General features: G+C 43.2%; 1 protein-coding gene across 1 annotated transcript in view; it reads right to left on the reverse strand.

The window, feature by feature from the left end:
* The window catches only part of LOC126235214 (phospholipase B1, membrane-associated-like), a 135,510-nt gene that overhangs the window by 63,370 nt on the left and 45,004 nt on the right, over positions 1-27,136 (reverse strand). The window contains exon 3 of the mRNA XM_049943947.1: positions 4,379-4,592. Within this exon, the coding sequence (XP_049799904.1) occupies positions 4,379-4,592 (214 nt within the window). The remainder of the gene's footprint in view (positions 1-4,378; positions 4,593-27,136) is intronic.

The following is a 27,136-nucleotide window of genomic DNA, read 5'->3' on the forward strand; positions in this document are numbered from 1 at the left end:
GGTATGCACACGGAGTGCACATTGGTTTTCTTCCCCTCTCTTGCTGCCATATCCCTAAGGGGCCCCATTACGCGCCTGACGTTGGAGCTCCCATCTACCAGTAAGCCCACCCTCTGCGACCGCCCGGATCTTGCAGACTGAGGGGCAAGCAGCCATGTCCGGCTGAAGATCAGTATCAGAAGTTTAAGACGGCATGTGCTCTAGCATCGTAGCTGTTTACCGATCCTCGCCAGACTCACTCATTCTGGGTCCAGTCGGCTTACACAGACGCCTATTTATGCGATTCTGTGCACCAACCTTGGGCAGCGAAAGCTTGCGCTGTCCGTCTTCTGCAGTGCCATTTCTTACAAGCGCAGCCGTGGCGTATAATGCTTCTATTTAAAGTTAAGCTGAAATGTTAGAGCAATTCTGAGTCATTCCGTTTGTTAATTAAAAGAGGCTCTCTTTTTATAATCTTATTGCTTTTTTAAGTTATATAAACATTGTACTTGGGTTTCAGGTCTCAACGATCTATATTATTTATTGTAAATTTTAATTACTTGAATATTGTCGAGGAACTTTATAAGCCTTGCTACCATGTCTATTTGACGAAGTTCTAAATCTTTTGTTCTCCTTCTTTGGTCACTATGTATTTTAGAAAAAGAATTTTTTGGTAGTGGCCTGTGATGTTATTAACATCTAACAAAAATACACTCCTGGAAATTGAAATATGAACACCGTGAATTCATTGTCCCAGGAAGGGGAAACTTTGACACATTCCTGGGGTCAGATACATCACATGATCACACTGACAGAACCACAGGCACATAGACACAGGCAACAGAGCATGCACAATGTCGGCACTAGTACAGTGTATATCCACCTTTCGCAGCAATTCAGGCTGCTATTCTCCCATGGAGACGATCGTAGAGATGCTGGATGTAGTCCTGTGGAACGGCTTGCCATGCCATTTCCACCTGGCGCCTCAGTTGGACCAGCGTTCGTGCTGGACGTGCAGACCGCGTGAGACGACGCTTCATCCAGTCCCAAACATGCTCAATGGGGGACAGATCCGGAGATCTTGCTGGCCAGGGTAGTTGACTTACACCTTCTAGAGCACGTTGGGTGGCACGGGATACATGCGGACGTGCATTGTCCTGTTGGAACAGCAAGTTCCCTTGCCGGTCTAGGAATGGTAGAACGATGGGTTCGATGACGGTTTGGATGTACCGTGCACTATTCAGTGTCCCCTCGACGATCACCAGTGGTGTACGGCCAGTGTAGGAGATCGCTCCCCACATCATGATGCCGGGTGTTGGCCCTGTGTGCCTCGGTCGTATGCAGTCCTGACTGTGGCGCTCACCTGCACGGCGCCAAACACGCATACGACCATCATTGGCACCAAGGCAGAAGCGACTCTCATCGCTGAAGACGACACGTCTCCATTCGTCCCTCCATTCACGCCTGTCGCGACACCACTGGAGGCGGGCTGCACGATGTTGGGGCGTGAGCGGAAGACGGCCTAACGGTGTGCGGGACCGTAGCCCAGCTTCATGGAGACGGTTGCGAATGATCCTCGCCGATACCCCAGGAGCAACAGTGTCCCTAATTTGCTGGGAAGTGGCGGTGCGGTCCCCTACGGCACTGCGTAGGATCCTACGGTCTTGGCGTGCATCCGTGCGTCGCTGCGGTCCGGTCCCAGGTCGACGGGCACGTGCACCTTCCGCCGACCACTGGCGACAACATCGATGTACTGTGGAGACCTCACGCCCCACGTGTTGAGCAATTCGGCGGTACGTCCACCCGGCCTCCCGCATACCCACTATACGCCCTCGCTCAAAGTCCGTCAACTGCACATACGGTTCACGTCGACGCTGTCGCGGCATGCTACCAGTGTTAAAGACTACGATGGAGCTCCGTATGCCACGGCAAACTGGCTGACACTGACGGCGGCGGTGCACAAATGCTGCGCAGCTAGCGCCATTCGACGGCCAACACCGCGGGTCCTGGTGTGTCCGCTGTGCCGTGCGTGTGATCATTGCTTGTACAGCCCTCTCGCAGTGTCCGGAGCAAGTATGGTGGGTCTGACACACCGGTGTCAATATGTTCTTTTTTCCATTTCCAGGAGTGTATTAAGGATTAAGAATTTTCTGAAAGTGCTTTCTTTCAGCGTTGACTTGAGCGTCACTGAATGCAACAGGGGGAGTCTATTCCGTCGTGTTAAGAGAAATGTGAACTGCAAATGCTCATCATAAATGCTTTTGACCTCGAAGAAGTACTTCCTCTGCTTCAGACATATCAATTTCCCATATTTTTTCAGCAGCAATACCTGAACGTATTTGACGAGTAGCTAATTTTGCAAGCTATATTTAATGAGGACCGGTAGTACGACTTGTCAAGCTTGCCTACTCATCTGCATGTCACGAATCGAACAAGCGCGCAATGAGTCTGTCAGGCACTGTTACGCGTGGGAGACTCGCATACAAACAGATGTGCGGGCAGTTACCAAAGAATACCTTGAATCCATACCCCAACGTTTACATTAGGACTGTTGAAATTTTTAAAAACAACTAAATCTCGTGTATCGATATTTTAAAAATATCGTTGTCGGCTACGATATAGCGAGGAGAAGGTATCGATGTATCGACGGAAAAATCGTAGGCGTACCTCGCTATATAAATATCGGCTGCACATTTTAAACATCCTGTAGGCTTTACAGTTGTATGTTTAAGTATTGATTTATTATTAAATATTCCGTGCATTAGCAAGCTAGCAGCCTGCCTACTACTCTTAGAGCAAGAACTGAAAGGAAAACGATGTACGTTCACGCTTGGCGATAACCAATTTGCTAACAACGGTTCTACATGTAAGTGGCTCAATAAAAGGTGTCTGATAGATCCGTAGTTTGGATTCGTCACATATCGGATTTGTTCGGAACACTTCACGTCGGCTTCCCTTTTTTTCTATTTCTGCCAATGCCAGGGAATTAGGAGACTGCAAGGTGAAACTAAAAACTGCCGTTTCTATTGGAAGCACCGATTTCGTCAGCATTTCCCCTCATACGTCTCCGTCCACAGTAAGGACCAATCACGTCATTTAGATTTCTTTTTCCTCATCTTCATCAGCTGTTTTCGAAGAATGCCGATGTGAAGAAATAGATTACTAGTAGCGTTAAGGTTGTTTTTTTTAACGCAGCTGGTGTGCTATTTCTTCACTTTGGAAATCTTGTTATTCCATTCACACCCTCCTCCCGCCGGCCGCTGTGACAGAGCAGTTCTAGGCGCTTCAGTCCGGAACCGCGCTGCTGCTACGGTCGCAGGTTCGAATTCTGCCTCGGGCATGGATGTGTATGATGTCCTTCGATCAGTTAGGTTTAAGTAGTTATAAGTCTAGGGGACTGATGACATCAGATGTTAAATCGCATAGTGCTTAGAGCTATTTGAACCATGTAGAACCCCCCCCCCCCCCCCCAAAAAAAAAAAACAGTGCAAACGGACTTCTTTTGTGGCACATATACTTTAGTAAGACTCCTTCACACGGTGAAAGTAACATTATGTTCATCTAGAATTTCAAAAGTAAAACTTCAAATATATTTACTGAATATTGTGAAAAATGTAATACGAAATAAAAATATCGGCACTCGATATTGCCCTTTTGATACCGATATATGATGTGCAGGCGAAGAAAAATGTCGGCTATATACATGGATACATTTTGGAAAAATACCGATACATCGACAAATCGATATTTTGTCAACAGCCCTAATTCAGTTGCGATGGTTGCAGCACGTGGAAGCTTCAGTCCATATTGAATTCTCGAAGTCAGATACCATGCATTGTTGCGTAACAAATGGTTCAAATGAGCACTATGGGACTTAACTTCTGAGATCATCAGTCACGTAGAACTACCTAAACCTAACTAACCTAAGGACATCACACACATCCATGCCCGAGGCAAGATTTGAACCTGCGACCGTAGCGGTCGCACGGTTCCAGACCGTAATGCCTAGAACCGCTCGGCCACCCCGGCCGGCAGTTGTGTAACACTAGTCACTTGTGAATTTTCATGCACCTAACTGCATTCTCATTTACCGTTCTTGGTCTTGCAATTTTCACACCCAACGAAGTTGTGAACCCAACTCGCTACTGCAAGAACTGGGCCGGCCGGTGTGGCCGAGCGGTTCTAGGCGCTTCAGTCTGGAACCGCGCGACCGCAACGGTAGCAGGTTCGAATCCTGCCTCGGGCATGGATGTGTGTGATGTCCTTCGGTTAGTGAAGATTAGGTAGTTCTAAGTTCTAGGGGAGTGATGACCTCAGATGTTGAGTCCCATAGTGCTCAGAGCCATTTGAACCATTTTTTTTTTTTTTTTTTTTTTTTTTGCATGAACTGGTCCGTTACCTATAGTCCAGGAGAGTCCTTTGTTCTCCACAGCTACGTGCAACAGGTTGGAGGCGGCGTTGCCGTTGCCGGCGGTGAGGCTGTCGCCCAGTGCGGCGATGACGTCGATGTCTCCGGGCCTCAGGCGGTGCACAGAGTCCGGCGGGGAGGGCGAGCGGCCGAGGCGGGTGTCGCACGGGAAGGGCCGGTCCGAGGGGACCTCCGGCTGCAGCGCCTGCGCATTCAGCACCATACTGTCATGTGGCAGTCGCTTACAGGTCTTCAAGACCCAGCAGAAACAACATTTATACAGGGTGTTACAAAAAGGTAAGGCCAAACTTTCAGGAAACATGCCTCACACGCAAAGAAAGAAAATATGTTATGTGGACATGTGTCCGGAAACGCTTACTTTCCATGTTAGAGCTCATTTCATTACTTCTCTTCAAATCACATTAATCACGGAATGGAAACACACAGCAACAGAACGTGAGGATTGACATATTTTTGGATGAACTATTCGCAGAAGTGTACCCGTGGAGGCCAATCAGCTGCTGATAGTGCCTGCACACGCTGTACATGGTACGGAAACAACTGGTTCTCCCGTAGCACTCTCCATACAGTGACGTGGTCAACGTTACCTTGTACAGCAGCAACTTCTCTGACGCTGACATTAGGGCTATCGTCAACTGCACGAAGAATTGCCTCGTCCATTGCAGGTGTCCTCGTCGTTCTAGGGCTTCCCCAGTCGCGAGTCATAGGCTGGAATGTTCCGTGCTCCCTAAGACGCCGATCAATTGCTTCGAACGTCTTCCTGTCGGGACACCTTCGTTCTGGAAATCTGTCTCGATACAAACGTACCGCGCCACGGCTATTGCCCCGTGCTAATCTATACATCAAATGGGCATCTGCCAACTCCGCATTTGTAAACATTGCACTGACTGCAAAACCACGTTCGTGATGAACACTAACCTGTTGATGCTACGTACTGATGTGCTTGATGCTAGTACTGTAGAGCAATGAGTCGCATGTTAACACAAGCACCGAAGTCAACTTTACCTTCCTTCAATTGGGCCAACTGGCGGTGAATCGAGGAAGTACAGTACATACTGACGAAACTAAAATGAGCTCTAACATGGAAATTAAGCGTTTCCGGACACATGTCCACATAACATCTTTTCTTTATTTCTGTGTGAGGAATGTTTCCTGAAAGTTTGCCCGTACCTTTTTGTAACACACTGTATTTATACTCTGAGCTGACGGAGGATACTTCTGTCTGAGATTGACCCTTCAGTAGCTAACCTACCACGCAGGTTGTAACATTTATGCCTAATTGGCCATTGCAAAAGAAGTAATGCGGCTCAAGATGGCCTAAACCCAACTGCATAATACATATTGCGTGGTGCTGCGTCGTGATCAGGCGCTGGGTGTGTGGGTGATCACGTGACACGACTGGAGATGCGTGAGTGATCTCATAAAAGAACAGGGAAAATCGTGTGACTTCTCAAATTTTCCCGGCATATTTCTTCTTCTAATAATTTCTGGGTATGCAGTAGGATCCCGTCGACACTCTGCCACGATATTTCGGCCCAGAGACGTCCGGCCATCATCAGGTGAGTACACAACTACTGAAGAGCCCAGGTGCAGTCGCGGTATTTATGCCGAATATCGCGCATGCGAAATGTACTGGCATCCCACAGCGCATGCGTCAGGTGTTGACATGCGCGACATGTAGAGTTGTACGTGCTGTTCTCGGTGGTTAAAGTAAAAGATCATCTAGTCATTGAGTATCGAATGACGCCGTCGATTCCGCTGTGGTTGTATAATTCTAATAACAGGATTCCAATTTTTATCCAGCTGAAAGCCGTTGTCACGGTTTATAAGATTATCGGCAAGAGGTATTTCCACTGATTCTTTCATTACAGAATCCCCAAATCCGGAAACCAGAGCTAATATTTATGTTCCATTGTATTCCATTGAATGTCCCAGAGAAATACAGATCTTTCCAAAATCAAGGTTATCTTCCGTCCATCATCAAAGAACCGGGCCCTGGTTTAATCCGTTAAAGACGATTTATAACTAAACAAAGAAGGCGTGTAAGAAATTCCCTGTGAATGTGACTCTGCATATATTGGCCTGATGACAAGAACTGTCCATGAACAATGTACAGAACATGAAAGATACACCCGTCTGCGGCAACCATCAAAATCGGCAGTAGCAGAACACTGTATTTCTTTGACACATTCAATGGAATACAATGGAACAAAAGTTTTAGCTCCGGTTTCCGGAATTTGGGATTCTGTAATCAAAGAATCAGTGGACATACGTCTTGCCAGCTTTCAGCTGGATAAAAATTGGAATCCTGTTATTAAAATTTATTAAAATTATACAATCACAGCGGAATAGACGGCTTCATTCGATAATCAATGACTAGATGATCTTTTACTTTCACCACCGAGGGCAGCACGTACAACTCGGCTATGTCGCGCATGTCAACACGTGACACATGCGCTGTAGAGATGCCAGTACATTTGGCATGCACGATATTCGGCATAAATACCGCGACTGCACCTGGGCTCTTCAGTAGAAGTGTGCCCATCTGATGATGGACGGACGCCTCTGGGCCGAAATGTGGCAGAGTGTCGACCGGATCCGGCTGCATACCCGGAAATTATTAGAAAAAGGGAAAACATATTGGTTATTTCTCCAAAAGAAGCGTTACTTTCTCTGGGCTCTGTTAGCTGAATGGAGAAAAGATACCCATGACAGTTGGACATCAGATTCGTGGCGTTGCTTTAGAGCTGAGTTTGTCTCTTGATTCCTAGCAGTTTGTCGCTGCGACAAGTATCTAGTGCAACAGCGGACTTTCAATCCATATTTAATCTTTTCATTGCGACTGTGACGAAATCATGTGGTCTACATTTCTCCAGGGCATCAAATTATTGTGTCCTCCCGTAAAAGCATTCAGCAGACGTAGAGAATCCTCGAGCCTCATTACAGTCACTACTGGTATAACCAATGGACCTATGACAATGCGAAATATTTTGCGAGAGGCACTCAGCTGTTACAATGCGTATTATGAGTGAACAAAACCTTTGCGATCTGTGTCTGAAGTGTACATCTACATTCAACTCCCACGTGAACCGTTAGGCCGTAACAACCAGTCCACATAGCCACGTCGTCAAAGCAGTTTCGAGACTAGATGTTGCTAAGATAAGTACATAGTCCACGAGACTCTTAAATCTGCTGCGAAGTACTAGCTTGACACGGAGTACCACAGGCACTGGCATAACATAACTTCATTCGAAAACTGATATGGCACTTGTCTCACTCACATATTTTTGTAATTATGACAAATATCTTTCTTATTTCCAGGTTTCTGTAGTAATAAGTCGTAAATGTAATACTATCCACTTCTCGGATGAAATTAAATGATCGTGTGGCATTGATGGCCGAGAGGCCACACATGAGGAAATTCGGCCGCCCGGTTGCAAATATTTTCAGTCGACGCCACAATGAGCAACTTGCGTGTCGAAATTTACGATCCGGTTGGGAACCGAACCCGAGTCCGCTGCAAGGTAGTCAGACGCACTGATCACTCAGCTAAGGGAGCGGACACTTTTTAGATACGAGGTAGCGTTGTTATACTTTATCGCAAATAATTATTAACATTCAACCACTTCAGTAGCACTTGATACATATCAACTACTCCTTTCAAGAGACATGGCTCCATCAAGTTGTTGTTACTCCCTTTATGGCGTTCATCTAACGAAAGAAAATAATGGCATACAAAACAAAACAAAAGGACTCTAAAAAGGGTAGCTGAAGAACAGGACACTGCGTGCTGCGCATTGACGCTGTGCGAAGTGGAAGATTTTATCTAAGACGAGGATCCGTATTCCAATGCGCTTTTTTGTTATTTTATTTGATGAACTCCACAAACTGAGTTTCAACATCCTGATGATGAGAACATTGTCTCTTGAAACACATGAATTGTATCAAGTGTTATTAAATTGGTTCAATGTAAATTTCAAGTTCAAAAAAATGGTTCAAATGGTCCTGAGCACTATGGGACTTAACATCTGTGGTCATCAGTCCCCTAGAACTTAGAACTACTTAAACCTAACTAACCTACGGACATCACACACATCCATGCCCGAGGCAGGATTCGAACCTGCGACCGTAGCAGTCGCGCGGTTCCAGACTGCGCGCCTAGAACCGCTAGACCACCGCGGCCGGCAAAATTTCAAGTATTTAGGATGCAATGTATCATACGAAACTGATTTTCAACGTAAATTTAGCATAACGAATGGTACCATTAGACTAACTTTGTAAAGTAAGGAAAGTAACACCACTGAAACCTGTCATTCCCAGCTGTAATGTATAGAACGGAAACGTTGTTAACACAGAGAACCTAGAGAGCGAAACTGAAATATCTCAGGCCTGTAGCAGGGTACACAGGATAGAAAGAGAAATAACGTCGCTAATTTAAAAATGGAATATAGAAGAAAATGGAAACATTGAATCATCATTAGGACAGATGACGACAAACTACCACAAACTCTAAAAAATGCGAATTTTGAGGACGGAGAACCACAGGGAGACTCTAAGCAGATGGAAGAACTTGGCATAGTTTGTATTATTAGATGCGAAGGGCAAAACCTAATGGAGCAGATTCATGTATTATGGAATACAATTTACATTTATAAGCGTAGTTTACTACCGGAATGATGCCCAAAATCAAAACGAATAGAGTGGAACTTATTTTGGTAAGTTACGGCATGTGAAAAAATAATTTGCACACGGTCTTATTATTAAAGAGACCTAAAATAAAAAGTGTGCCAGATGGATGGTCACATGAAATGTTCGGATAATACCGAATAGAGGGTTCAAAATGTAGGCAACAAACTGCATTTGGCAAAAAACAATATGTTCTCGGTACGCAAGTTTTCGCCCTTAGAAACTTTGTTGCATTTGGGCCGTTGCCTAGCTCTTGGTTAGATGTCTAATAGATGTTTGTGTGGTGTATAGTTCAGTACAGGTGATGTCTCAGCTTTTGTCCATATTGGACGTCTTCCTTTCTGGTGTGGTGACATCTTCAAGAGAAGAACCACAGTTTTTGGTGAACAATGAGATGGTGCATAAGAACATTCAGAACAACAAAGAGCAGTAACGTTAGAACTCTTAGATACCCCATACAACCCGACAGGTCATGCAGGAAAAGTATCAAATTGCTCATTGAAGAAAAAGTCGCCAACCAGTCGGTGTATAATAAACTAATAATGTTTGAATGTATATTACACTTAATCTCAATGTCAAAGGCACACATCTAATAATTGATGTAATTTGTTTTGACCATGTCCTTAGAAACTTCACAAAACTGAAACAAATTCTTCAATAGCGAAGAAAATACTGCTGACAACCGGCCGATATTCACTACAGAGCATCGTATGTGACCACAGAAGTAGTCTACGATATTACCACAAGTCTGTAGTGCCGAACAGAGAAGAAACGTCGTTAGCCCTTATTACCCGGCTATTCCATAATACCTGAATGTCCCCTTGATGCAAAAGAAGATGATTTTTCTCACTATTGTTTTCTATTCTTTCCTCTTCCTCATTTTTTCCTGTTATTAATACCCATTTATCATTGTTATTAGATTTTTTACTTTAGGTGGACGTTAGTTTTAATGGATGATCCCAGGCATCACCGCTGTCGTTAAATTAATGTATAGATAAACTGCCAATAGGTCACGTATTGGTTTCTTTATTTTTTTTGCGGATTTCATTCATCAGATGACGGTACAGAGTTGTGTTTTAAACATCAGACGTGTTGCCACCTAAACAATGAATACCTGAAGATCAAAATTAGTCAATGAAATGAAACTATACACGATATGAGGAGGTTTATACGTTTATAAATTAGTGGTAGGTAACTCGTAGTGGTTAATTCTTGAAATAAACAAGTGTACAGTAATGCACACTGCCGAAACGGTTCTTAGTCGGCAGGGAACAAGTTCACTACTAGATAATAGGTTGGTGCATACGTTGGTAGCATTTTGGTTTCACATGTTGGTATTATGGTTGTTATGGTGGTTTTTTTTTTTTTTTTTTTTTTTTTTTTAGTTCAGTTCCAGATGATAATGCGCTTCGAACAACGAGGTCCTCATCTTAAAACCATGTGATTTCTACAGTTGCGAAATGGAAAAGTTACCCCGGCGCTGACAATACATTATTGATGACTAAAGTCTCAGTTATGTGTATCTGTTGTGTTTATTAAACTTATGGAAAAACGCTACGGACTTGTGCACCAACAGAATAATATAGTGAATAACAGCAAAATAAGTATGTTTTGTGAAATTTATTTCCTGATGTAAATTAGGAAACGGTTCATTGACTTACCAGTGTAAGGTGACCATATCGTTGGAAATTTCCACTCTCCGCCTGCATTTTTATTAACCGGTAACTAATTAAAAATTGTATATGTTAAGTAGTATTTAAATTTGCTACGAATGCAGACCCACTTTCATGTAGGAGTTTGATGACAAAGTATCGTTAGGAAAAAAGCGATACAACACGTAATGCTTACCCGCAAACACGCATATTTAAAAACCTACTTTACTAGAGCCAGCTGATACAGTAATTCATAGTTCATCTAAGATCCTATGTCATGACGTGTCAAGATATTTGTCGTTATGTGCAACATTCTTGAGTAAATTTATCTATCTGCTTAATCGAAGTGCCCATGTTGCAGCTAGCTCTGTGTTAGCCGAAGCACAGTTCCAAAGTAGTCGCTGCCTGCTGTCAGTTTTTGAGTAATGTCTCATTGTTGTTGCTGGGCACGAGCAGTTGGCGTCACAGAATAAAGTACGAGTCTGGCGGTTGGTTTGAGACGATACGTAGACAGGCACTTTGCGGATGAACTCGATAGTTCGTTTGTAATGTGATATCCGCGCCGTGTTTGTCCGCTTTAGGGTTTCAGTGTGGAAGGATCAGTGTCGAATGGTGGCATGCAGAATGTTGTTAAACTCTGCATGTTTAAAAGAGTTTGGTGTGACTGGTGTTTTCAGTAATGAACCGTAAAGTTAGAGATCTGCTAATGATAACTGCTATTAACTAGTTTCTTCATTATCCGCTTCCTTAAATTCACTGGAACATGTGAGTTTTAATTAATGGAGGTGAGAGAGGCAGCTGCATCGTAGTAATGCATCACGCACCCAGCGGTCGTTTTACTCACGCGAAGTCATATAAATTAGCAGCTTTCACGTCATTGCTGCAGAAGATGTTACAAATCCCGTTAAGTCCTAGTGCTCCTCAAAAGAATTATAGTCCATTAAGCAGAATGTCTATTCAGTTAATGTAGTTGCTTATAAAATTATCCAAAAAAAAGAGGATTAAGGGAAAACGTAGTACCCTCAATAGGCTAGGCTATGAAGTGCGAGTCAATAAGAATTATTGAGAATCCTTTATTTAGATCCTATATTCAATTAATTAGGTAGATGGTGGAGAGCTGTTTGTATTATCTCGCTCTTTCCATACCTAAAAATAAAGGGCAACGACGGCTCCATCACGAGGAATGTATGTTTTGTCCTTAAGGTGTTACTGGCATTTATGCTATTAAAGTCTCAGAGTGAGAGTGTAGATATACTGAGCAGACAGGGAGAAGTTCCCCACCTCGATTCAGACAACATGGTGCCACTCGCAAACCTCAGCCAGCGTTAGCGGTATATTTGGTACGCAACAAACTCAGCCTGTGTAGCATTAAAGAAGATGTAGAAATTTTTCATGCAACTTTCTGGTTCAAATGGCTATGAGCACTATGGGACTTAATTTCTGAGGTCATCAGTCCCCTAGAACTTAGAACTACTTAAACCTAACTAACCTAAGGACATCACACACATCCATGCCCGAGGCAGGATTCGAACCTGCCACCGTAGAGGTCGCGCGGTTCCAGACTGAAACGCCTAAAACCGCTCGGCCAGACCAGCCGGCGGCAACTTTCTGGAAGAGTTGGAAAGCATGCAATGCAAGTTGCATTCGCACAGTGATCTCAATAAACAAACCGAACTTAAGCACAAAGGGATGCTCAACAACAACCTACAGTGTTTCCAGCGGGCTCCAGTAAAAAAAAAGATTGTTCAGAACAATACTGCATGCGCGGATGTGTGTTCTTTCGAGTTATCCTGTATGGACCGTTTGCTTAGTTACAGAGTCTAAGGCAGGGACGTTAACCCGCGTGAGAGAGGCGAGGACAGCGCCTCAGTTCAACGGAGGAAGAGCTAGCCGCCGCAAGTGACCGTCGGTAGCACAAGATAAGAGTGACTGTAGCAAGTGAAATACCGACGGAAAAGTTTTATCTGACAAAGTGTTGAACACCGAGAAAAAATGTGGTGCAATCGCTGATAACCATGTATTTTAACAGTTGGTCAAGAAATAAGTTGTAAATTAAAAGATAATAATTGTAAGTCTCTTCGTTGATTAAATTATTTTCCTACGAATCAGTACCCAGAAAGATCGACGAACTCAACCTGAGCTCACCACTGGCTTGCTGGTAAAGAGTTTTATACTAATATCAAGGAGACTACTTCTTTAAACGTAAAATATGCATCGCAGCACACTTTCTAGATGAAAACTATGATATTCATAGATCAAAATTAAATAACATTTCATTTCAGTCAGATTACATCAGATGAACAGATATAAATTCCATTGCGTAAATAAACAGTCAGATTTACTCTTAGACAGATAATTTTAAACAGTAATAGAAGTGCATCAGTGTTACATCATCGCTAACGATAAATAAATATAAAACAAATACACTCCTGGAAATGGAAAAAAGAACACATTGACACCGGTGTGTCAGACCCACCATACTTGCTCCGGACACTGCGAGAGGGCTGTACAAGCAATGATCACACGCACGGCACAGCGGACACACCAGGAACCGCGCTGTTGGCCGTCGAATGGCGCTAGCTGCGCAGCATTTGTGCACCGCCGCCGTCAGTGTCAGCCAGTTTGCCGTGGCATACGGAGCTCCATCGCAGTCTTTAACACTGGTAGCATGCCGCGACAGCGTGGACGTGAACCGTATGTGCAGTTGACGGACTTTGAGCGAGGGCGTATAGTGGGCATGCGGGAGGCCGGGTGGACGTATCGCCGAATTGCTCAACACGTGGGGCGTGAGGTCACCACAGTACATCGATGTTGTCGCCAGTGGTCAGCGGAAGGTGCACGTGCCCGTCGACCTGGGACCGGACCGCAGCGACGCACGGATGCACGCCAAGACTGTAGGATCCTACGCAGTGCCGTAGGGGACCGCACCGCCACTTCCCAGCAAATTAGGGACACTGTTGCTCCTGGGGTATCGGCGAGGACCATTCGCAAGCGTCTCCATGAAGCTGGGCTACGGTCCCGCACACCGTTAGGCCGTCTTCCGCTCACGCCCCAACATCGTGCAGCCCGCCTCCAGTGGTGTCGCGACAGGCGTGAATGGAGGGACGAATGGAGACGTGTCGTCTTCAGCGATGAGAGTCGCTTCTGCCTTGGTGCCAATGATGGTCGTATGCGTGTTTGGCGCCGTGCAGGTGAGCGCCACAATCAGGACTGCATACGACCGAGGCACACAGGGCTAACACCCGGCATCATGGTGTGGGGAGCGATCTCCTACACTGGCCGTACACCACTGGTGATCGTCGAGGGGACACTGAATAGTGCACGGTACATCCAAACCGTCATCGAACCCATCGTTCTACCATTCCTAGACCGGCAAGGGAACTTGCTGTTCCAACAGGACAATGCACGTCCGCATGTATCCCGTGCCACCCAACGTGCTCTAGAAGGTGTAAGTCAACTACCCTGGCCAGCAAGATCTCCGGATCTGTCCCCCATTGAGCATGTTTGGGACTGGATGAAGCGTCGTCTCACGCGGTCTGCACGTCCAGCACGAACGCTGGTCCAACTGAGGCGCCAGGTGGAAATGGCATGGCAAGCCGTTCCACAGGACTACATCCAGCATCTCTACGATCGTCTCCATGGGAGAATAGCAGCCTGCATTGCTGCGAAAGGTGGATATACACTGTACTAGTGCCGACATTGTGCATGCTCTGTTGCCTGTGTCTATGTGCCTGTGGTTCTGTCAGTGTGATCATGTGATGTATCTGACCCCAGGAATGTGTCAATAAAGTTTCCCCTTCCTGGGACAATGAATTCACGGTGTTCTTATTTCAATTTCCAGGAGTGTATAAATGGACATCAGATGTCACAATCAAAGGCACAGGAGAGAAGTACACCTGGTGTTGTTGCAGCGGATCCCTATATTCAGCTGAAGTGATTTGAGCAAAAGGCGGACAAACTAAACACCAATGGTTGGACATGCTTTTGAATTCCGCTCCTCTTTTATACATCCCCGCTTGGTGGACGTGTAGCTCTAGTGGAAAGCACATGCAGAACCAAATTATCTTCCCGATCAGAATAATTCAGAAAATTCGTGAGTAGTGCCCAAATTATATCGCTATATCCTATACGTCACTCTGGTCGATGGCCAAACTACACACCCTTTATCTCAAAAACTACATTGTTTTTGTTTCATGTTTTACATGAAGTAGGAATAATGAATAGGTTTTTAAAAAATAAAAGTGAAAGAAAGGCAACTCTAGAGTGACTAACTATCTCAATCACATCTTGGTGAAATTTTCGCAACTGGTTTCTAGTATGAAATGAAATAACATGATGCAAACCAACTAGTATAATTTCAAGTAACGAGAGACTGGACAAGATAAATTATTGTCCTTAGCGGCAAAAGTCAAATGGTCTAGTTGTTTTTTTTAAAACATTACATATTTAAGTACGAATCTATGTATTCACCGTACCTGGAATTAGGACCAACTCGAATGTGATGGAATCACGGCACAAATCTAGCACAAGAGTTAACGTTCTCGTCTTAACTAAAAGCAGCACGCAGACTGCACAGTATGTTAGCATGACGGTATAACGCAGCTGTAATTTAGAGATTAGCGTTGACGTGTCGCTTTTTTACGTGCAATTTTCACATAGGGAACATATAATTTGGTCAGAGTTACGTCTCTTAAGGATCTACCTTATAGCCTTTGACTTCCGTAGCTAACAACTGTAAACTAAATAAAAAGGAGTAATAATGACCTCAAAGAGTAAACTGAATAATTTTCTGAAAAACAGGCGACTGTTAATTTCCATAGTGAGAAAGTGCTGCGAAAGAACATATCTTCATTTTGTTGCAACAGATTTCCAGAAAGCTTTTTAGACCGTACCTCACAAGCGGCTTGTAACCAAATTGCGTTCTTATGGAATATTGTCCCAGTTATGCGGCTGGCTTTGTGATTTCCTGAAAGAGAGCTCACAGTTCGTAGTAGCTGACGGGAAGTCGTCAAACAAAATAGAAGTGATTTCTGGCGCTCCCCTCTGCTGTTCCTTATCTATAAAAACGATTTAGGAAGCAACCCGAGCCGCCGTCTTAGAATGTTTGCTTATGATGCAGTCGTTTATCGACTAGGAAAGTCATCAGAAGATTAAAATAAATAGCAAAACTATTTAGAAAAGATATCCATAAGGTTCTAAAATTGGCAGTTCGCCCGAGATAATGAAAAGTGTGGATTAATCTACATGAGTACCAAAAGGAAACTATTAAACTACGATTACAATATAAATAAATCAAATATAAAGGCCGTAAATTCAACTAAATACCTGGAAATTACAATTACGAATAACTTAAATTGAGAAGAACACATAGAAATTGATGTGGGGAAGGCGAACCAAATACTGCAATTTATTGGCAGAACACTTAGAAGATGCAACAGATCTACTAGACTGCCTACAATACACTTATCCGTCCTCTGTTGGAGCACTGCTGCGCGGTATGGAATCCTTACCAGATAGGATTAACGGAGTACATCGAGAAAGTTCTGAGAAGGGCACCACGTTTTCTTTATTGAGAGATAGGGGGGAGAGTGTCATGGACATGATACAGGATTTGGGGTAGACATCATTAAAACAGACGTTTCTCGATGCGGCGACCTACTTAGGAAGAAACGATCATCATAATAAAATATGGAAAATCAGAGTTCGCACGGATAGATATACGTGTTCATTTTCTCTGTGCGCTGTTCGAGAGTGAAATAATACAGAATTACTGCGAAGGTGGTTCGATGAACCCTCTGCCAGGCACTCAAGTGTGATCTGCAGAGTAGCCTTGTAGATGTAGATGCAGATGGTAGAAACTGTCTCTGGTAGAACTGTGCCGTCAGTTTAAGTACGATGCGTTTACGAAAATGCACTTGTGCGGAATATTGGATCCGTACCTATAAAATAAAATTTATCATAATGGCCCACTCGAATGAAACCCATACATCAGATTGTCTGAGTATGCAATCGGAATTCTGCTGTAGATTGCTGAAAAGGACTTAGTCACTAAACTAAAAAGTACAGGTAGAGATTTAATAACACAAAAGATAAGTAAAATTTATTTTCAAGTAGCCTCAATATACGAAAAAACATTCTTACGCCACCACCGTCTGTAGTAAGTAAAATTCAAGCATCTACGGTTCCATTTAGTCGTACAGGAAATCTTGACACAATGAGCGTTTCTTGCTTCGCCTACACTCTCTGCTACTTGCACAGCTGCAAGCGCGTTTTAGTTACATAAACACTAGGCGCGTCGGCTGCTACGGAAACATTTCTCTCGAAATCAAACGGTATGTTTCCTGTCTCGTCGGTTCTGTACGCTAATTTTGAACAATCGCTAGATTTAAAGATACATGTACATCAGAGCTCCGCAAGATGCCTGACGATGTGTGACGAAGCGTACTTTTAGTATCACTAACTGATCCCCCTTCCCTGTTCCATTCGCGCATTGCGTCTGGGAAGACTGATTGTTGGTAAACTTACGTATTAGCTCAAGTTCCTCCATTTCCCTCGTTACGATCATTTCGCGAGACGTATGTTGTAAGAATTAATACCTTGTCTGACTCTTCCCGGAAAGAATTCCCTCTAAATTTCAGTACTAAACCTCGGTGTGATGTACAATAGTCTATTTTCCTGTGTTAAAAATGGGATTCGGATTGTTGGTCTTCTGAGTGATTATAACATTCAGATCGCATTTACGAGCAATATTCTCACTAAATGTATGTTACTTTATTTAATTAAAGCTTAAAAATCATTAAATATCAAGACTTGGTCACGTGATAGAAAACGTTCTATTATTGGCTGAAGCTCTGATGACGTCGCAGACTAGAAGTAAGACGAAGCTATACGTATGTTATAGGAATGTTAGCCGAAGTTACTAGGTTTTTACGTACTTTTTCTGCAAATAGTTTACCTATTTGGTGATGGAAAACGCATTTACTTCTTTTAAGTAACAATAGAAAGGAATTTTGTGAGCGCTGATAGTAGAAACCTTACGAAAGCATGCGTTTATGCTCCACTCATTTCGAGCGGTGATATGTGCAAGGACAGACATTCTTTTCCGCACTCCCTGCAGCATTATTAAATTCATTCAAAACTAAGGAATTGTAGAACTTTTGCAAATAGAATCGTATCTTATATCTAGATTGTCGACTATCAGTCATGAACTACGACCGAAAGCGCAATTAAATTATTCTTGTCAAATCTTAGAACTGATGTCCGCTATAAAAGGTACTTAGCCGATGTACCGCCTATACCACGGACTCCGTGGCGCAACGGACAGAATATGTAACTTCGGATGAACAGGAAACAGGTTCCAATCGTGGAAGGAATATATATATATTGTAAAAATTTTACACGAAATACGAAAATAGCGTTAGCAAGAACTCATTTAGCTGTAGTTTCAGTGGTGGAATGTATTATACATAGCTTCAAAATTATCTTACTCTGAGAAATGGACACCTGGGTTTAAGTGCATTTACTTTGCTTACTTGCTTGGAAAGTATTGCTAGTAGTGAAGATATCATACACCCACAGTACAACGAGGTGTAGAACGATGAGGGTATGTATACGGAGAGATACAGGGCATGTACGACATGCAGGTAACACAAACGTAAGGCCTCCGCTGTTTGTGCGTGTAGACTAAAGTCAGGGTCTGAAGCAGATTTAACATCATCTTATGTAAGACGATGAAATATCAAAAGCTTCAACAATAAGGATTCTAACTGGATAGTACGAAGATAAAATTGTTTCTCATAAAGTAAAACGTGTGTGGCCGTATTAACTAGAAAATATCTTTCTGAACATGACATGTGTGTACAGTTACTGCAAATGTAAGCGCATGTAAACGCCAAGGAAAACACAATAATACTCTGTTTCTAATCAATGTGGTGAAGTTTTGTAATTGTAATTTGGTTTCCATACGAAAGGACTGTTGATTTGTATAACAGATAAGTTAAAATATTGTTGCAAGCTGGATTAGAACCAGCGATCTATGGATGGCATCTTAAAATATTCGATTGTCCATCACTCTAGCAACCGAGATTCGCAACGATGCGCCTGTAACGATAATTTTTACTAAGAGTTTAAGTTCGTTGATTGACACTATCCTTCTTTATAATGGTGGTAAATTAATGTCAGCTTCAGCGTGCAAGACATTTTTAATCAAGTAAGGAAACTTGGGCATCGACGTGGTGCAACCTCTTTTAGCGCACCTTCTCGTTCTTTGGAACATTCAAAAACAATTTGTCAAGACTTTTTGTGGATATATTTGTACAATGTAGTACTACACAAAATTTGTAATCCATTTTCCGAAATGTTAACTCCAAAACAAGACATCAGTGTTAATTGTATCCTTAGTCCATCTTTCTAGTGATGGTTGCGGGACTCGGCTGCTCTATACAGGATGTCACACCTTTCAAAGAGGATGTCACACCTTTCAACCATCAAATTTCCAGTCTTATTTTATTTGGCAACCAGTTTCAGCATTTTACTATGGCATCTTCAGGGCCCTGACCGACGTGTGTGATCAGTCGGCAGGTGATGATTGAAGTGATCACTGTACCAAATATCTACTAATACCAGTATTACTGGCCCCTGTTCTGATCACAACCGAGGTAGATTCTTCGTACATGGCGGTCAGGGGCCTGAAGATGGCGTAGTAAAACGCTGAAACTGGTTGCCAAAGAAAATAAGGTTGGAAGTTTGACGGATGGAAGGTGTTTAATTTGACATCCTCACTGTTAATTAGCTTTGTAACAGCAGGAGCAGCAAGCTAGCCAGTGACGTTACAGGCATCACATGGCTCGAATGGAGCGTTTTAGTGGGCTTTCAAATTATGTCAATTTCATTTTCGTTTTTATAAAGGAATAACGGAATTCAAGAGGGAAAAAAGAATGTTATGAGCATGAAATGATATAATTAACCACGTAAGACGATTTCCATGAAACATTCAAATACATTATACCTCTCTTGTGGTGTCTGCCTTTGGAAATTGTTGACCATCGCCGTAACACTCTCGTGCTGACTAACCGATCCCGTGACTAAACGCGCAGGTCTTAGTTGGATCTTCTCTGTGTCTCTTCTATAAATTCCACCTGATAACGGTCCCCGACTAAAAGGCAATATACAAGAATCGGTTGAGCAATTGCAAGTTACTTCTTTCATAGATAAGTTATATTTCCTTAAGATTTTTCTATGAGTCTCAGTTTGGCATCTACTTTTCTCACAATATGTTTCATGTGGTCATTCTACATAAAGTCACTTAGCTCCCCTCGCTGCTCCAGATGCACAGTAGAGACTACTTCTATAAGGGCAGCAATTTCTTTCATATAATCTGGAACATATGCCTCTCCACTATTAAGCGACTGTACTTGCTTTTCTATTCCGGGGCCAAATCTGCCATTTCCGCATTCGTACGATGATTGAAAAGAGTGACAGTACCACGATCTTCAGCGCTGAAACAAATTCGGAAGCCCGAATCCAGTATTTCGGCCTTCACTCTGTCGCTTTCTGTTTCAGCGTAAGTATGGTCACTATGTGAGTAAATAATTTCGAACCGCTTACTAATTTTACGTAAGATCAAAACCTCTCAGGATCTTTAGTCAGATCGGTTGTCACAATTTTGCTTTCAAAGTCATTGAACGCGTCTCACGTTGAATCTCCTTACGCTCATTTTCTCTTCGTTCAGCTTTTACTTGTCACCTACGTTTTGACTTCTCTTAAATGTGTGATGAATTTCTCTTTGTTTACGGAGCAGTTTTTAATACGACTGTTAAACCACTGTGGGTCTTTCCCATTCCTTGCACGCAACATAATTTTCTAACGAACTTCCAGCATGCTGGAGTAGCTGTGGATCGGCAATTTCTGTTAGTCAGTGAAATGAAAAACCAGTCCGTAGTGGCGATTTTCACTTTTTTTATTCGCTAGATTACTAGTTTCGGGCCGAGATCTGTTTTCAAATCAAATCACCATACACATAGTCAAAACGGTATTTCCGAAAATGTGAAAACATGTCAAGAATATACTGTTATCTGTATGCGCTGTAACTGTTCGTTGCACATTTTTGATCCGGTTTTCACGTTTTCGGAAACACTGTTTCTGACGATGTTACGATGTTCTAAAACTGGGTCTCGGCCCGAAACAAGTCAACGAATGAATAAAAAAAAAGTGAAAATTGTAACTTTGTATTGTTTTTTCGTTGTACTGATACTTTTCTAAGGCATATTGATGGTAGCTTTTGATTTTTTTTCCAGTTGTGCTCCACAGTTTCGTCCTCAGAACTGAATATTTCATGTTGACTACACAATTACTCAGCAATATGTATACTGTCACTCTCGCTAAGCACCAATATTCAGACCCGTATTCAGACTCGTATTCAGACAGATATTCATTGACGCTATCATAACTTTATGGTCACTGATACCTCCTCTACATTAACTGATTATGTTACGCCGGAGATAAGGTAGCCCCTGAGGACCGGCAACCCATACTACAGCACAGAGGATAGGGTTGTCTATGTCTAATTCGTACCAAAACACCAGGGTAAAAACCGGCTATAAAAGATAATGGAAAGAGACATTACGAGCACTACTTCCTGCAGGGAATGATCAGAAAACTAACACAGGTAATTCGGTAAGTCCCCTCAGAAGTGCCATAGCACTGCAGCTCCTGATGCGGACGATCAGTAAAAGGATTCGATTATCATCCTTCATCCAGCTGTCATGCTTAACTTCACCCACATTAATTCGCAATCAGAATCCGTAAAACCTTACGAGATACGATAATAACTTCTTGCTCCAATAAATACGCCGTCACCGTTGGCATCTAACCTACCTTTACAGTAAGTACTCCAGACTGAATTTAGGATTCAGTTGATGTTCATTTCCGGTTTCAACCAACTTCCTCTTCCTATTATTATCTAGGCACTAGAACATTTGATAAATGATGCTAACTGTTGGATCTTATCATACTTTTCAAGTTTACTGATATCATATGAACCTTTTCTAATTATGTTCTGCGAGGAGGAGCATTCTCTCAATTTTAGAAATTTCGAAGGAATGTTTTCTGTACCTTCAGGCTAGTTTAAATACAAACTCTTTTTGTGCCCCGACTGTAATACTGGATACCCTATGCCGTTTTTCCGTAACATCAACAGATGGTTCCTTCGTCTTGTAGAGAGCTTTGATGTACTCATCATTTCTCTCCCCTGAAATCGTCATCATTTATTATTGACGGGTTTACTTTAATTTCAGCGAAAGACATTTTGACTTTCATATATCTTGAATCTGTCGTTCTGACGAAAATGTTGTTTGCGGATGCCCTCATATTTTTTCCACGCTCGCATTGATTTAGCTTCGCTGCACTTTCTGTTGATTTCATTCCAAAGTTACATAATTGCTGTATATCCTTTACCGTTCCGTAACTTTGTTTCATGGCCCAGTTGCATGATTTCATCTTTTACTCAGGCTTTCTTCCCAGTTATCTTCCTTGCAACACACCGATTAGCCAAAAAGGTATGCCCGCAGCAACATTAAATGCCACCTGGTGACATTGTGACCACGTGACGCGGTAAGTATAGTATATAACCGGAGCATAAATAAATGGTGTACCATTCTAGCGACGATACGGGCCGCAAAAAGGGAAATCCGAAATCACATTGATGGGCCGAAACATTATGAGTGCTGCCCATCGCGAGAGTGAACCCTTCCTGGTAGTGTTGCGGGCACGTGACGCAATAAGGAAAGAACGTAAGCGGAAGTGAGACGAATGGTCAGTCATTATAGCAAAGATGAGGGCCGCAAATGAGGAAATCCACCGATATAAGAACCATGGACCTTGCCGTTGGTGGGGAGGCTTGCGTGCCTCAGCGATACAGATGGCCGTACCGTAGGTGCAACCACAACGGAGGGGTATCTGTTGAGAGGCCAGACAAACATGTGGTTCCTGAAGAGGGGCAGCAGCCTTTTCAGTAGTTGCAGGGGCAACAGTCTGGATGATTGACTGATCTGGCCTTGTAACATTAACCAAAACGGCCTTGCTGTGCTGGTACTGCGAACGGCTGAAAGCAAGGGGAAACTACAGCCGTAATTTTTCCCGAGGACATGCAGCTCTACTGTATGATTAAATGATGATGGCGTCCTCTTGGGTAAAATATTCCGGAGGTAAAATAGTCCCCCATTCGGATCTCCGGGCGGGGATTACTCAAGAGGACGTCGTTATCAGGAGAAAGAAAACTGGCGTTCTACGGATCGGAGCGTGGAATGTCAGATCACTTAATCGGGCAGGTAGGTTAGAAAATTTGAAACGGGAAATGGATAGGTTAAAGTTAGATATAGTGGGAATTAGTGAAGTTCGGTGGCAGGAGGAACAAGACTTTTGGTCAGGTGATTACAGGGTTATAAATACAAAATCAAATAGGGGTAATGCAGGAGTAGGTTTAATAATGAGTAAAAAAATAGGAGTGCGGGTTAGCTACTACAAACAGCATAGTGAACGCATTATTGTGGCCAAGATAGACACAAAGCCCATGCCTACTACAGTAGTACAAGTTTATATGCCAACTAGCTCTGCAGATGATGAAGAAATAGATGAAATGTATGACGAGATAAAAGAAATTATTCAGGTAGTGAAGGGAGACGAAAATTTAATAGTCGTGGGTGACTGGAATTCGTCAGTAGGAAAAGGGAGAGAAGGAAACATAGTAGGTGAATATGGATTGGGGGGAAGGAATGAAAGAGGAAGCCGCCTTGTAGAATTTTGCACAGAGCATAACTTAATCATAGCTAACACTTGGTTCAAAAATCATGAAAGGAGGCTGTATACATGGAAGAAGCCTGGAGATACTGACAGGTTTCAGATAGATTATATAATGGTAAGACAGAGATTTAGGAACCAGGTTTTAAATTGTAAGACATTTCCTGGGGCAGATGTGGATTCTGACCACAATCTATTGGTTATGAACTGCAGATTGAAACTGAAGAAACTGCAAAAAGGTGGGAATTTAAGGAGATGGGACCTGGATAAACTGAAAGAACCAGAGGTTGTAGAGAGTTTCAGGGAGAGCATAAGGGAACAATTGACAGGAATGGGGGAAATAAATACAGTAGAAGAAGAATGGGTAGCTCTGAGGGATGAAGTGGTGAAGGCAGCAGATGATCAAGTAGGTAAAAAGACGAGGGCTAATAGAAATCCTTGGGTAACAGAAGAAATATTGAATTTAATTGATGAAAGAAGAAAATATAAAAATGCAGTAAATGAAGCAGGCAAAAAGGAATACAAACGTCTCAAAAATGAAATCGACAGGAAGTGCAAAATGGCTAAGCAGGGATGGCTAGAGGACAAATGTAAGGATGTAGAGGCTTGTCTCACTAGGGGTAAGATAGATACTGCCTACAGGAAAATTAAAGAGACCTTTGGAGAGAAGAGAACCACATGTATGAATATCAAGAGCTCAGATGGAAACCCAGTTCTAAGCAAAGAAGGGAAGGCAGAAAGGTGGAAGGAGTATATAGAGGGTTTATACAAGGGAGATGTACTTGAGGACAATATTATGGAAATGGAAGAGGATGTAGATGAAGACGAAATGGGAGATAAGATACTGCGTGAAGAGTTTGACAGAGCACTGAAAGACCTGAGTCAAAACAAGGCCCCGGGAGTAGACAACATTCCACTAGAACTACTGATGGCCTTGGGAGAGCCAGTCATGACAAAACTCTACCATCTGGTGAGCAAGATGTATGAGACAGGCGAAATACCCTCAGACTTCAAGAAGAATATAATAATTCCAATCCCAAAGAAAGCAGGTGTTGACAGATGTGAAAATTACCGAACTATCAGTTTAATAAGTCACAGCTGCAAAATACTAACGCGAATTCTTTACAGACGAATGGAAAAACTGGTAGAAGCCGACCTCGGAGAAGATCAGTTTGGATTCCGTAGAAATGTTGGAACACGTGAGGCAATACTGACCTTACGACTTATCTTGGAAGAAAGATTAAGAAAAGGCAAACCTACGTTTCTGGCATTTGTAGACTTAGAGAAAGCTTTTGACAATGTTGACTGGAATACTCTCTTTCAGAAACCAGATGGCAGTTATAAGAGTCGAGGGGCATGAAAGGGAAGCAGTGGTTGGGAAAGGAGTGAGACAGGGTTGTAGCCTCTCCCCGATGTTATTCAATCTGTATATTGAGCAAGCAGTAAAGGAAACAAAAGAAAAATTTGGAGTAGGTATTAAAATTCATGGAGAAGAAGTAAAAACTTTGAGGTTCGCCGATGACATTGTAATTCTTTCAGAGACAGCAAAGGACTTGGAAGAGCAGTTGAACGGAATGGACAGTGTCTTGAAAGGAGGATATAAGATGAACATCAACAAAAGCAAAACGAGGATAATGGAATTTAGTCAAATTAAGTCGGGTGATGCTGAGGGAATTAGATTAGGAAATGAGATATTTAAAGTAGTAAAGGAGTTTTGCTATTTAGGGAGTAAAATAACCGATGATGGTCGAAGTAGAGAGGATATAAAATGTAGACTGGCAATGGCAAGGAAATCGTTTCTGAAGAAGAGAAATTTGTTAACATCGAGTATAGATTTAAGTGTCAGGAAGTCGTTTCTGAAAGTATTTGTATGGAGTATAGCCATGTAAGGAAGTGAAACATGGACGATAACCAGTTTGGACAAGAAGAGAATAGAAGCTTTCGAAATGTGGTGCTACAGAAGAATGCTGAAGATAAGGTGGGTAGATCACGTAACTAATGAGGAGGTATTGAATAGGATTGGGGAGAAGAGAAGTTTGTGGCACAACTTGACTAGAAGAAGGGATCGGTTGGTAGGACATGTTTTGAGGCATCAAGGGATCACAAATTTAGCATTGGAGGGCAGCGTGGAGGGTAAAAATCGTAGAGGGAGACCAAGAGATCAATACACTAAGCAGATTCAGAAGGATGTAGGTTGCAGTAGGTACTGGGAGATGAGGAAGCTTGCACAGGATAGAGTAGCATGGAGAGCTGCATCAAACCAGTCTCAGGACTGAAGACCACAACAACAAGCGGTATTAACAAACGGCACATTATTGTGTCGCTACAGCTGGAAACGAGATTGTCTCGAACGGGGAAACTGGTCGCCAATTGGCATATTACTACAGCGAGCATATATGGAAAGTGGATGAAGAATGGCGAAACGACGAGCAGGCAATACGGTACTGGACGACCAAGCCTGATCACAAAACGTAGAGGTCGGAGGTCCCCCACTGTGTAATCCAGGATACGCAGCGATCTGTGGCAGATCTGACGACAGAGTATATTGCTGGTACAGACACAAGTGTTTCGGAGCACACCGTTCAAAGGCAATTGTTAAACATGGAGCTCCGCATCACTACAACGACATCATCAGTTGTGATTGCAGTGGGCACAGCATCACCGAGTTTCCACCGTGTATTGATAGAAACGCCTCCCGTCGAATGAATCGCGTTTCTTGTTTACACGGGGTCGATGGTTGGTTCCTTACACGCCATCATCCCGGCGAACGGCGGCACAAAATATGCACCTCGCCGCAGGTGCAGCCGGTGAGAACAGAATTATGCTATGGGGTACATTGAGTTGGATGCCTACGGCATCTGTGGTGGTAACCGAAGGAATCATGACAGCGGTGAACTACGTGAACATTACTGCGGACCACCTCCATCGCTTCGTGCTTGAACTGTCCCTGGCGACGACATCTTCCAGCAGGATAACTGTTGTACGTGTTGCGAGGTCAGAATCGTGCTACAGTAGTTTGAGAGGCATTATAGAGAACTGACATTGATGTCTTGGCCAGCAGTTGTACCTAATCTGTACCCACTGGAACACATATGGGGCGCGCGCTGTGTGCCCTTAAACCACCATCCCATTATTTGCGGGAATTGCTTGACCTTTGCATAGACCTCAGTCAGTTGCGACTGCAATGATCACCTCTCGCATGGTCGAACGAGTCACTTTTATTGTAACATTAAATCGATGGCGGTGTCCGACTACATCGTCATCCACGCGAATGGCTGCTCGACACGTCCACTGCGCCGCAAACGAAGGGCTATGGAAGAATCATTACGGTATGGAGGACAGTCAGGTGCGCTTGCATGGTAGCTGTGGTAATAATACAAGGCACCATGTCAGCCGTCGACTACACGAACATTATTGCCGACCATCGCATCTATTCATGCCTGATGCCTTCTCCGACGGCTATAGTACCTTCCAGCAGATTAACTGCCCATGTCACAAGGGTAGAATCATGCTACAGCAGTTTGAGGAGCATGTCATCGAATGCACTTGACGCCTTGATCACCAGATTCGTCTGATCCGAACCCGACTGAACACA

The sequence above is a fragment of the Schistocerca nitens genome, chromosome 1, assembly GCF_023898315.1.
Source record: "Schistocerca nitens isolate TAMUIC-IGC-003100 chromosome 1, iqSchNite1.1, whole genome shotgun sequence".
In the NCBI taxonomy this organism is placed as follows: domain Eukaryota; kingdom Metazoa; phylum Arthropoda; class Insecta; order Orthoptera; family Acrididae; genus Schistocerca; species Schistocerca nitens.